Below are 13734 nucleotides of genomic sequence, written 5' to 3'. Positions count from 1 at the left end.
AGTCCGGGGTTAACATTTACTTCCCCGTCCGACGGAAGGCGTGATCAGACAAATCTCGTCTCGAAAAATGCCTACGGGACCGTCTGGGATCGAACCAAGGCCGATTGGGTGAGAGGCAATCACGCTTACCCCTACACCATGGTTCATGGCTTTTTTTAGTACTAAATATTAACCCCAAAATATGATATGCAAATGCTTATCAGGTTTTGCTAATGTTATGTTTTTTTAAAGGTTAAAAAAACTAAAAGTCTTTGGAGAAGCTGTATTTGATTGTTAATATTTCGCACAATTTTGATACATTAAAGTTTAACAAGATTGATCAAACGTCAACATACCTATCACATGTTTTGCAATAACAAAACACACAACCCACAAGAAGAACATCGTCTTATTATATCAGAGAGTCGGTGCGCGTTATCTCGCGATGACTCTGGAGACCCAGGTAAGTAGAGTAGAGTAGTAGCCAACAACCTTCGATAAGTGGCCGACAGCGCGGCGGTCGGTCGGTGGTCAAAACAAACATCGTGCCGTGGGCGTCACGTTTCGGTCATTTGATGTGATCGTTTTACGATAGCGGTCCAGTCACATCCACAACACCGATACAAGGAGTTTACGTCTGACAGCCGGAGACAGCGGTTGTTTTTTCTGCTGTTTTCGTGGCGCGGCACAGTGCTTACGGATGGAGGTGGAAGAATCCTCCGACGGGGACGAGTTTCGTTCCGTAAATGGAACGGGGAAGCGGAGGAAGACCAGCGACGGAGCCGTTGTCGGGGATGGCTCAGAGGAGAATCTTCTCAACAACAACAAGTTCAGTCCGCTGGCGGGGAACAACAACAATAACAATGATATCCCAGCCGAGAAAGGAAGCGTCCCATCGGTTCCAGTGGTTCCAGTGGCCAAGAAACCACCACCTCTGGTGGTAAAGAATACGAGCTACGCCAAGCTGAGGACTGTAATGTCGCCGTGCACAACCAAGCCAAGTTACAAGCTAACACCGTTTGGGATCAAATTGCTGTGTTCCTCCGAGGAGCGTTTTGAGACCGCGCGGGCCCACTTGATTGCGAACAAAGTGGAGTTCTACACCCACGAGAAACGAAGCGAGCGGCAACTCCGCGTCGTCGTCCGAGGACTTCCGTCGGCTTCACCTGAATTCGTCAAAAAGACCCTCAAGGAATCGCAAAACCTGGATGCTGTGGAGGTGCACGCCATCAAGAGAAAGGGAGAGTTCGCCTCGTCAGAGGAAACCCCGTACATTGTTACGTTCCCCAAGGGGTACACCAGCCTCAAGCAGCTGAGTGAAATCAAGCGCTTGAGAAGATTTCACATCCGGTGGGAGGCCTACCGGAACAAGCGACCGAACGTGACCCAGTGCAGGAACTGCTTGCAGCTGGGTCATGGAACCAGGAACTGTCACCTCAAGGGGAGGTGCAACAACTGTGGGGGTCCCCACAAGACGGACGAGTGCGAAGTCCAGGAAGCCCAGCCAAAGCGGTGTGCCAACTGCTCTGGTGCCCACGAAGCTACGGACCGCAGCTGCCCCAAGCGTGCGGATTTCATCCAGCGGCGACAGCAGGCGTCGAAACCAAAACCGCCGGCGAGGAAGGCGGAGAAGCAGAGTCCAGCAGTTCCGGCGTTCACGCCGGCGGAGTTCCCTCCGCTGCCGGGCGCAGTTCCGGACGTGAAGCCAAAGGATCGCCCTCGACCCGCAGGAAGCAGTCAAGTAAATACCGGCGCCGGCGCCGGTGCCACCCCCACGGCGGAAGGAGAGGAGGTGCTCTACAGTTCGACTGAGCTGTGGCACATTTTTAACGAGTACAGCGCCAGGTTCCAGACCTGCAAGACCCGCGTGGACCAGTTGAGACTCGTCAGTTACATGCTCGGCAAATACGGCGGAAAATGAGTTTTTTTTTTAATGTATTATAATTTTTTTATGAACCGTCCCTCGGTCCTAACCTGGTCACAGCACCTAAACGGACCTAATAAAAATAAGTTAAGAATAAAAAAAAAAAAACACCGATACAAGTTTACATGTCAACTTGTGTTGGTGTTTATGGAAAATGCGACATAATTGCGACGCAAATTTAGATTGTTTGTTTGTTCTGTTTTCGGAAAATTTCGAGCAATACACCATCGATAAATATTTACCTTAAACTGATATCGAAAATTGGCGAATTTATCCAAGAGATAGCTTAACCTTAGAAGGAAGGAATGTTTGTGCACAATTTTGCTCGAGATAAGAGATAACTTCAACCTCAGAAGAAGCGGCTATCTTCAGTTCAATCCCTAATACAATAGAGGCTGGAATTGCCCTCTCCTGATAAGCCAATGTGGCCAATCTAGGAGATAAACATGAAAGGCGTAGCCCAACCGAACCAGCGAACGGTAGTACTGTGTGCGTGTGTACTCATCATGAGGAATGATAATGAACTTCTAAATCTTGGTGAAGGTTTATGAGAAAAGAGGGTCAAATATCCTCAAGATGGTGTTACGTCATTTGTAGATGATCCCTTCAAACAAACAATCCTATTTTAGTCATAAATACCAACTACTAAACAACAGTTTCGAGTGGTTCCAGTCATGTTTTTCCACAGTTTCAATTCTTCCCCGAACTTGTAAATTGTTATCAATTTATAAAAACGACCATAACCAACTTTGTAGCAATACCTCACCCCCAAGTGGTCGAAGTATATTTTCCTGATTGTTTCTGAATCACCCAGATAGTACCTACAGTAAGTAATTCGTTCAACTTTTCCTCCCTCCTCCGTATGGCTTATGGCTGTCGTCGGGCAATCAATACGGGTAGTTGGGGAAAAGATAAAGCTTCTCGAAGGTCGTCGATAGATTTTACTCGCGCGAAGTGATGATTCATCACTGTGATTGAATCATGAATTCAAATTGTGGCAAAATTAGCAAACATTCTTGGACATTCCGCGCGCCAAAACAGTCCCATTGACCATCGTTTTAGTTATTTGCATGTCCCAGTACAGCAGCGCGCTAGGGATATTGATATTGCGGTACGCATAAAAAACAACGACCGCCACCACAACCAGAATGACGCAGCGCGCTCGCTGAATAGAATATAAACAGAAGAAAAAAGCAGCTCGCGTAAAGTGCGAAAAACTAGATTCATAAACAACCTTAACTTACATTATTACTATACCGACTACTACACAGCAAGGGTCGTTTTCCCCCAGCTGTGTGGTGTTAGTATTAGTATAGCTGGATCAGGTTCAGGGGTTGATAATGTTTACTAGCGAAGCGATTGAGCGGATATTTATGGGCAGAAAAAGCAAGGAAGTACAAATTGCTCATTTTGTATTCTTTCATTTTTGTGACATTGTCATGTCACGTTAGTTTAATTCTGTCAAAAAGTACAACATGAAACTTTAACGGAGCACATCAACCAGAGCTTTTTGCACCGAGATTTCTGTTAGCAAATTTTGGTATTCACTTTTTTTTTCAGAAAGAGACACTGATGAAAACTTTTTTTAAATCGGAAAACTTAATTTTAAGTTAAAATAAAACTTTATGTGGCATTATCTCTGAAGCAGCGCACCTAACCAAAATTTATTCAAAGTACTATTCGGTTGCAAAGTGTATTTTACATTGAAAAATGATCAAGATTTGTATTAAAAAAAAACACACAGTAAAAAAAAAACCTGACTCGGCGGAAATTTCGTTGTTTGTGCTTCTCTGATAAGATCTGTATGCAGAGAGTTACACAGAAAAAAGGTAATATTCATCAGGAAATTGTGACAGATTTTGTGTCGTCAAAAAATACTTTTTTTTTGCTGTGTACGGCTTTAAAGTGACAGGAACGCTCTCTACGTAATCAGCCGATTTCAACAATTTTTATTTTTTGTATTTTTTATTTGGCTTAAACTTTTTTTAAAAGGTAAAAAAAAACAAATTTTTAGTTTTTGCTTTTTGGGTGTTTTTTAATACCCCTGACTCAAGGCGGTTTCAAAAACACCCAAAAAGCAAAAACTGAAAATTTGGTTTATTGGACTCCAGAACTCCAGAAATAAGCAATTTTGTGTCATTTGTTCACCCATACAAGTCTCCATACAATTTTGGCAGCTGTCCATACAAAAATTGTAAATATTCGAAAATCTGTAACTTTTGAACGAATTACCTTAAAAACTTGGTGTCTTCCGCAAAGTTGTAAGTTCTGTTGAGGACTTTTCAGAAAAAAATAGGTACACGAAAAAATGACGATGTTATAATTATTTTTTTTTTAAACTTAATTTCTTAAGATTTTACATGTTTCAGGGGCCAAAAACCCGCATCTTTTAGGCCAGCAGTTCTCAACCTGCGTTAGATGTACCCCTTGGGGTCTCAGGGGGTACGGAAGACATACCCGGACATTTGGAAAATATCTCAAACGAAATATTTAAAACCAAACCTGCACAACATGAAACAAGCAAAAAAATTAAGGCGTTATTTTTTTCTTCAGCAAAATATTTATTTAATTCTTTACGTTTCAGCAGCTGACTTTTTATTGCATTTTCTGATTGTTATGATTTTTGTTCTATTGATGCATTCTCCATACAAAATGGGGTCTGCCTATACACAAGTGCTATGAATGTTTTTGCAAATCTGTATCTATATCACCAAACATTTGCAAAGTTTTGAATTGTGATCTGATTTGGATTGAAAACTTAGGTAGATGCTGTAAATGATGAACGAATTAATGTTACCATGCCATGATTTAAAAAACGATTGTTGACATGACAATGCACAGAAAATTTTATTAAAATAATTTAAACGAAGAAAATAATTGGCAAATGAATACTTTAATGAATTTCATGCAAAAGGCACAACTTTAGATTTTTCACATGTTTTTTTTTTTTTTTTGTTAAAGGTGCCATTCTCACAAAAAAGCCTCAAAAGGTAAAAGTTGCTAAACTTTCCTATTATGAACATTGGTTCAAACCTGGGAGGGAGAAGCGAAGAGGTCTTCTTATTCTTATTCATTTTCTTGTTGTTGTTTTTGTTTTTTGTGCAAGATAATTTCTCTTCCCATTTAAATTTCCAGTCAGTCGTCATCTGCCCTTCTTGACAAAACAAATTTTCTTGCAGCTCATTTCAAAATAGTGCTCAAGATCGTACATGACTCATGTGATGCAACTTTCTCCGCGAATTTTTTTTTTTATTCATAACTTATTTTTATTTGGTCCTCTTCGGTGCCGAGACGAGGGTAGGACCGGAAATCATGAATGTGACATAAAAAATAATGAAAATATTTTTTTCAACTAATGACAGCAAGGGTCGTTTCACACCATACTTGCAGGACATGAAACCACAGAGTAACACAGAGCGAGCAGTCCGAAGAAATGTCATTTTATTTTTTGGCTGAATAAGGTTTGCTGGTAGCAGGCGTGCGATGTACCACAAAGTGGAACCAAAAATCGAATGGCAGTAGTGACTCTGTCTTACTCTGTGATGAAACCGATCACTTTTAATTGATCTGGGTGGGTTTGCTGCTTTTCAACTGGGTGCTGAACTCGTTGAAGATCCTCCACAGCTCAGCCGAACTTTAGAGTACCGTAAAACGGGGTGACTTTGATAGACGGGGTGACTTTGATAGGTTTGCGATTTTTCCGCAAAATGAAAAGTACAATTTAAATACGTACGAAATGGTTTAGAATCATACCGACCGTGGTAGAGAAGTGTTCAAAGTACGTCAAAAAGAAGTTTTCATAAAATTTTGGAAAGTTTAAAAAGTTAGTTAACTATAGTTAAGTAAATGTTGATGAAAGTCATTATTTAAAACTTCTCAAAGTGTCATGATTTTCTCAATGAACATGATTTTGAATCGGAAAACGGAATGCATTTTCGAATTCTTTGGACAATTTTCCATTAGGAGAAGGTTAAATAAGTTTGTAAATAATAAATAATATGTGTTTTTGAAACACAACTAAAAAAAATCTCCAAATTTATAGGCAATTTCAGTTGAACCAATTTCATGTAAAATGTAAAAACTTGTGATTCGTGCTTCGAATTCAGTATGAAATGCAATTTAAATCGATAGTTTCATAAACAAAACTAGTTTTAACAAATTTCAGGCAAAATTCCGACTTTTTACCTAAATTTTATATGTATTTTGTTGAAAAGCTTATAAACTTATTTAACTAAATATAAACATGGATTTTTTTTCTAAAAACTATATCAACTACTTAAGTGATGGTACATTTAACGTACAAATAAAGTTTGAACATCTTAAATATGATTTTAATAAGAAAAACTATAACTATCAAAGTCACCCCGGAATTTAAACTAAGAATTTTTAACGTAACTATTTTTCTAAACAATATTGAAAAAACTTTTTTCCAAAATAGTGCATGGACTTGGTGTGGCGTACCCCAGTACATGTTTTAGAAATAATAATCTTGAGAAAAACCTTTCCTGTTGGAAAATATTCCAAAAACAAATTGAAATCCTATCAAAGTCACCCCGGTTTACGGTACCTCCTTGCCTTGTTCCTTCGTGACTCCACAGGCGTGAGGGGCCAGTATTTTGTTTGCTGCTTCCTGCTTGTCGAAAACGAACCTTCTGTTTTTTTCCGGAACCGCACCCGACAGTGGAGGAAACTACGCCGCTGTGAGCGCCGGTACTGCCGGACTTATTTTTCTGTAATTTTCCTTTCTGGTTGCAATAAAATGCAAAACCCGAGCATTGGAGGAAGTAAAGTGAATTCGCTGTGACATGATCATTCTTCCGAGATGCCGGCTTTGCAGAGCGATTGTTTGAAAAACGGTGGCTTATGTTAAATTGAACCACCGACACCGACGTAACACTCAAGTAAAAAAGATGACCCTTCTTTGCATCACCCCTCCGGTAAGTCCGGTGAGCTGTCAAACGGTTTTTAGAAAAATGTATCAGCAAGGCAACACTGATTCTATTTTGTTTGTAAACACAAATCAGCTGATTCATTCATAAACTACGATTTGTTTGCAAACAATGGGTCAAGCAGTGTTGCGAAATATGTTTTTATCGGCAAGGGGTGATTCCATGGAAGTAATTGGGGTGAGTCGTGCTGGGACACATTTCAGCAGATTTTTTACATGGAGTGTTACGTCGGTGTCGGTGATTGAACGGTCTTAATGTTTAGGCAAATTTTACCTACGATGATTTTTTTTCCATAAAAAAAAAGAAAACGTTCCGCTTCCTTTCAATTCATGTCAACCTCCAGCTCGCCGTTTTTTCCCGCTTTGTTCCTATTTCCATCCAGAGAATTTTTTTCACTTCTTCCACAGCTCTGGTTGTACTGAACGATTTATATATTTAAATACATTGACTAACTACTACAACTTAATAAGTCTTAGTTTAAGCACATGTATGTAAGACATAACATTGATTGATTCATGGTCATATTGGAAATATATCTCATGAATATATATTTTAAACTAAATCTTATCAAAAATAAGCAAAACTTGAAAAATAAATAAAGTTAATTATTTTATTTTAGCCTAAATTGTCTCAGTCCGAAAAAACATTTGCAAATTTAAAAACTTTTTTAAATTTATTTTCTTAACAAATACAATACTGCTCTAACCAAATAAGAACAGTAACAAAAATTGAAGGCGGCTCTCACTGACAGTTCGCAAGTGGCTGACACTGACAACTAGGTGTATTCTTTTCCGCCCGACTCAGGTTCAAACCATGCTCAATTAAATGAGTCAGAATGTGTCGCAAACAAATTAAAGTTAGGAAACATGATTTTCTGAGTGTCACACATTCAGCACTCATTTTATAATTGTTTATATCTTGGAAATTGTACATCATATCAGTCAATCAACTATTCGTTTTTTCAGGAATGGAAAAGGACGGACTTTTTCCTAGTTAAAAAATGGAAATAGCTGTAGCTTCAAAACAGAGCACTTTATAAAATATTACAAGTACTTATAAATATACATTTTAAATCTGATCTCAAAAAGTTTTTGTAAATCAATGGACAGTTTAAAAACTCACTGTTTTCGTAAATTCATAGCGATGTCATAAACCATTCGACCTACAACCTCTATTGAGTTTGCACTTGAAGTCCAGTTGTAAAAATCGAAAAGTCCATGCAATGAAAATTTAATTCAAAATATGGCAAAATATCTTCAAGATTATTGACATTTTCAATCGATAATTTTTTTTTTTACTGAACTAGGATTTTTTTCAAACTGTTCAAAATTGGTTTCATTGTAAAAAATCTGATGTGTTTAAGAAGAATCGTTTATAAGTTTAGTAGCCAGTAAATAATTTCCACCAATTTGACAATTTTTTTAAAATATGAACTTATTTTTCAAATTTCATGTTTAATGTTAAAAAAACATTTTTAAATTTTGAATGTTATTGAGCAATTCTCTACGAAATAAGCCATTTTTACTTTTTGTATGTTTTGATTTGGTTCAAACTTTGTGGGGGCCTTTTCTATCACCAAAGAAGCAATTTTGTGGCATTGGTTCACCCGTGCAAATCTCCATACAATTTTTGCAACTTTTCAAGTATTTTTTTTTATTGATTTGGCGTCTTCGGCACAGTTGTAGATACTAATCAGAAAAAAGGTACACAAAAAAATAAATTTGGTGATTTTTTAATTAACTTTTTTTTCACATAAATTCAATTTCCCAAAATCCGTAGTTTGAAAGTAGTTCCTATTTCTTTTTCTTAGCAACCATAGGTCCAATCTTCAATATTTCTTAGACGAAATTGTAGGACATTTTCTGAAACTTTCGAAAAAAAATATTTTCAGGAATGGACAATCATAGAAACCATTTTTAAAAGTAAAAAAACCGGAATTTATCGGTCAAAATTTAACTTTGAATGAATATGTTTGAAAACGATTTTACATTTTTAAATTTTACATTAAAAAAAATTAGATCAACATATTTTTACATTCTTTTGAAAGCAAATTGTAGATCTGCACAAGAAGTATAAATTGCTCTAAATGGATTTCAAAAATGTTGCGCCGTTCCAGAGAAATTCGCAATTCGCAATTTCGCAATTTTCAGTGTAAGAACGGGCCTTGACCGATCTTATGCACTAGTTTCCCGACGAACACGCACTGCCCTTACACCTACATCTTACCCTTGCTCTGAGTCAGTACGAGCAACACGCTAGAACACGCTTTGAGTGTTCGTGCCAGGCATGCACACCTTCTTTTCCGGTTACGCATTTTAACTCGGCCGGGGGTGGTACATTACGTAGGGTTTGATGTAAGTATAAGCGCCTAACCATTTATAGTGTGCCTACCAATTTCCATTAAAGCAAAAACTGTTTTATTTTTAGTTTGAATTCAAAAACTAGTTGTTATTTTACTGTGTATTGTTTTCTCCTGAAATATTCCCTAATGTTAAGTCGTGTTTATCTGTTGCTATTTCTTTTGTCGCGGTGTTTTGTTACAATTTTTGGTCCTAAGCATGTTATAAAAGTTTACCAAAAGTACAATAGTAATGTTTGTGTTAATCTTTTAATCATTCCATAAATTGAGTAAGGGCTCCAACCTTGCTTAAGAAAAAGGTGAAGTTTCAAAACAATGGACAGTGAAGGAAATATACTCTGTAAAGAATCAATAGTAAAAGAAAGAAAGTAATTTATGAAGTAGATAAAGAAATTAACAATAGTTAATAAATAGAGGTAACAAACAAGCTTAGATTGTATTGAGGGCAATTTACAGGGAAGATGAGAAATTATTCAAATAGACAAATAAAGAAAAGGCACATGATAAACAAAATTGACATCGCTGCCAAATTAAGGGAAAGCAGACAGTTTTTTTTACAGCAGCATCAATTGGTAAAATAGAGTGGAAAAGCGTTGAGAAATAAGAGAATCAAATAAGTAAAATCGAAATCAAACGGAGGATAGTAAGCAGAAGCTTTTAGAATATCAGTGAAACAAAATAAACAGAAGATAGCTGTTAGCTGAAATGGAAAGAAGAGAAACCCCGTTCTGCGATGCTCAGGTACATCCACAGCAGTTGACTCAACATACTGCGAATCAAAACAATACCGTCTACAATCTTCCCTTCCCACATTGCGCATCCCTTTCTTTTGGCCGTCTCGACTCTGACCCTCGCTGGTCAAAGGTTTACGAGTCGTTTCCACAGGCCACCAGCTAGGTTACACCTTGTCATCATGATGACTAAACCAAGCCAACGTGGAGGTAAGAAAATAGGACACTTGCAAGGAAACAGAGCCATGCTGTTTTGTCCAAACAGCACTACGGATGTAGTTGGGCTCTTTCCGGGATGTTCCTCGCCTAGGTGTGTCAACCGACGAGTATCATCAGTATCATGCACCCTTGGCCCGCAAAAAAAAAAAAAAAAAAATGTTGCGCCTTTCCAGAGAAATCGACGAAATACAAAGCGTAACGCCTGAGCGGTTTTAGTGTAGCTCTCTTCAAATGCAAGTTCAGGGTGGCCACTCGAATCCCATTTTTGAATTCTCGACTTTTCCAAAACCTAAAATAGTAAATAGTAGAATTTTTTTAACGCAAAACATGTTTGCAAAAACTGTTTATAAAAAAGTTATAACAGTTTTTTTTTAAAAACAGAAACAAATTTATAATAAAAAACAAGCCTTACCCGACAAACTTCGTCTTGACGTTTTCAGCTTGTTTGCTTATTCAGCCTCCTGTGATCAAAATTTGATTTAACGCAACTTTCCCCATACAATCTGCAGATGCTCCGGAATCGGTTCCAGAGTGGCCAAAGTGTCAATTAGTTAGCGTATAAACCTTCCTTGGACTTATACGAACCCAACGCAACAAAAAGCACCTCTATCCAACGCTCCGTGTTGAACTGATTCGCGTTCGAACAAAACCGTCGAAATTTTTTACATATATAGAAGTATTTGAGGCATAGTAGCACTCTTAATATCTTCACTAGGAAAAAAATCAACCAAAAATAAATATTATAACTCAAAATACATGAAATTTTATGGTTCACTTTAAACATTACCAAATATTAAGTTTTAGTTCCTAAGTTTAACCCTCTACAGCCCAACAATCCATCTTTCAACCAATTTTTGATCTTTAAAAAGCATTGGAAAGAAGAAGAAATTTAAGAAACTTCAGGTTTGCAACACACAATTTCGCTCTAATGAAATTTAAGCAGTGTTGGAATTCGAGCGAGAAGAAATAAAGCATTTCTCGTTCGCGAGTGAGGGAGAGAACTTGTAGTACTTTTCTCTTCTCGCTCGCGCTCGCATTTTCGTTCGCGTTCTCGCTCTCGCCGCGAGCGCTTCGTGCTATCCGTTCGTCCTAAGCTAGCAATTTGTTTATCAGGGGTATGAATGCGAATCAGGCAATGGTATAGAAATGTAACTTCAATCGCTGTGTTGTTTTTTGTTCGTTTCTAACACGTTCAACTTCTCGCGAACGGGCAATTCTGGCTCGCGAGAAAGCTCGTTCGCGAGCGAAGGAAAGCACGGGCAATCGGTGAGTTTCTCTCGGCAGCTCGTGACTCGCGGCGAGAACTCGAGAGAGAGGAATTTTTCTCGCGAGAGCGCGATAATACCAACACTGAATTTAAGGGATTCAACACGGTTGCACTGTTATAATATCAATAGTCGACTTACACTTAACCCCTCCTGGCCAATATCAGATGCAGTCTTGTAATTTTACCACCCCCTTCTCCAACAAGGGACAGACAGAGATTATCGACAAAAATAGGAGGGGCAGGTTTGGGTGGGTGTTCCTCTCTTACATCCAACCGTAGTGTACAAACACAAAAAATTTGCTTCTTACCTCGCTTGACGGCATCCTCGTAGCTGATGCAGCACGGCTTCGAATCCTTTGCTCCCATTTTTTTACTGCTTCTTCTTTTTTGGTCTTGGAGGTAGCTTTTTCTTTCCACTAGATGTCCTTGCCGTCTGAAGGCGCCGTTCTTTTTCTCCGCGTTGAACTGTTCACACACGAGTTCAGCAGGTCTCCAGCGCCATTCACGGGGATGTCCTCCCCGGCGAGGGTATTTCTGCTGAGTCACTACGTCACTATCGCTGCTGCTGCTCTTCGGATGCAGCTCACCATGTTCGTATCATCTTTTACATCTGTTGAGGACCGCGCACAGTTTAGGTTACTTTGTGTGACACACTACAGCGAGATATATTACACAGTGTGTTTTATTAGCTGGTCGCGGCGTCGAAGCACAACAACAACACGGTGACGCAAGTGGCACCCATTATTATCATCACTATATTAGTTTGTGAAGTTTTTCATGTTTGTTTTCTTTTTCTTCGCCTTCTGGTCTTCCTGTCTGGAGAATAAGATATCGACACTTTGTTTAGCAGAGTTTGCAATCACCGCCACCCATTGAGGTTTCCGCTACGGGGTTGTGTTGTTCCCTGGCCGCGATTTCGCGATGAATGTGTTCAGTTCTGAGGTTGAGTTATTTGCAGAATACTAGGATTAACTCTCGGCTCAACTCTGTAGCGCCAAGAGCTATTGCTTGGCGGAAAAATAGCAACACCAGTAATATGAGCAACTTGTTTTTTGATAAGGGATCATCCATAAACCACTCGGACACTTTTTTTTTAAATCTTATACCCACCACCTCCCCCCCCCCCCCCCTCGCGACAATTTTCATGCAAAATAAATCTTTTTTTGTATAAAGAGTGGACAAGACAATCGTTGAACCCCCACTCCCTCAAGGTGTCCACGTGGTTTATGGATGGTCCCTAATTGAAAACTCGTTAAATTGCTGTTTTGGTTCAACTGGTTACTTTAAAATATTGTCTATTTAGGATCTGCTAAGCTTTTTACCTTTTTGGCAATGGCAGAATCTTCATCAAAACAAAATCTTTTGACAATCATCAAGAAAAACAAACCGGAAGGAAACTTGGCTCTCCTCTCTCATGCACGAAAAATCGGTAAAAGGAAACTGAACAAAATAATCATTGTAATTATTCGACGGGATATCGTTTTCTCTACTACACTTGCAGGTGTAATGTCACACGTCTGAAAATGACTTGTGTTGAATGAACACTGTTTGTAAATAAAACGAAATAAATTGATTCAAGTGGTGCTTGAAAAAAAATCTTCTACTGATTGATTTTTTAAAAAGTTTGGAAGCGACTATGACAAACAAACTCGCACTTTTTGACAACGTCAACTCGCTTTGTTTCCGAGTATGGCAAACTGTCAAACATGAAAAAGTGCAAGTTTGTCTATTTGTTTGGCGTAGTCAAATACCTCCTTTATTAACTGAAAATATCTAGGAATTCGAGCTGAAATTTGTTTTTTTTTAATGTTTCCTTTTACATTGTGGAGATTTTTTTTATATATATTCTGAAAATCAATTTTGATTTATCAGTAGTTTAACGTTTTCAATTTTATTTCAATAAAAAAGTTAGTTTTGTTTTATTCTAAGCTTTCCTAAATTTATAAAATCCATTCAAGCAAAAAAATATTACCTACGATTAACCTTTTTTATTTAAAAAAAAGATAAATCTTTTTTCGAATTAAGCAAAAAAAAAGAAATCAAAAAAAGAAATTTCAACATTTAGAAATTTAGATTCAAAGATTGAAGCACGATTTTTTATTTTTTTCAAAATTTCTCTAACCGAAAAACTGCAATCTAAGATGGTGACAAAAATTCAGCAATTTTCTAATTTTATAAAAGGTCTAGAATTTAAGAATTCTGTAGTTCTTTTTTTAAGGTCAAAAAACTAGAATTTAGGAATTGAAGAATTTAATAATTTAATAAATTTATAATTTAGGAATTTAGTAATTTAAGAATTTAAGAAT

General features: G+C 37.9%; 1 protein-coding gene across 7 annotated transcripts in view; it reads right to left on the bottom strand.

Annotated features, from left to right (window-relative positions):
- The window catches only part of LOC120413016 (ubiquitin carboxyl-terminal hydrolase 32), a 52653-nt gene extending 40329 nt beyond the window's left edge, over window positions 1-12324 (bottom strand). For 6 of the 7 annotated variants that reach the window (XM_039573670.2, XM_039573672.2, XM_039573673.2 and 3 more), the window contains exon 1: window positions 11737-12244. In XM_039573670.2, coding sequence (XP_039429604.1) covers window positions 11737-11794 — 58 coding nt within the window. In that variant the 5' untranslated portion in view covers window positions 11795-12244. Of the gene's footprint in view, window positions 1-11736 lie in introns of all 7 variants that reach the window. The other variant, XM_039573668.2, reaches the window with a different exon arrangement.
- Between the last annotated feature and the right edge of the window lie 1410 nt (window positions 12325-13734).

Source organism: Culex pipiens, chromosome 3 (assembly GCF_016801865.2).
Source record: "Culex pipiens pallens isolate TS chromosome 3, TS_CPP_V2, whole genome shotgun sequence".
Classification (NCBI taxonomy): domain Eukaryota; kingdom Metazoa; phylum Arthropoda; class Insecta; order Diptera; family Culicidae; genus Culex; species Culex pipiens.
The sequence above is the reverse complement of the archived record's forward strand: the minus strand, read 5'-3'. Positions and strand labels throughout refer to the sequence as shown.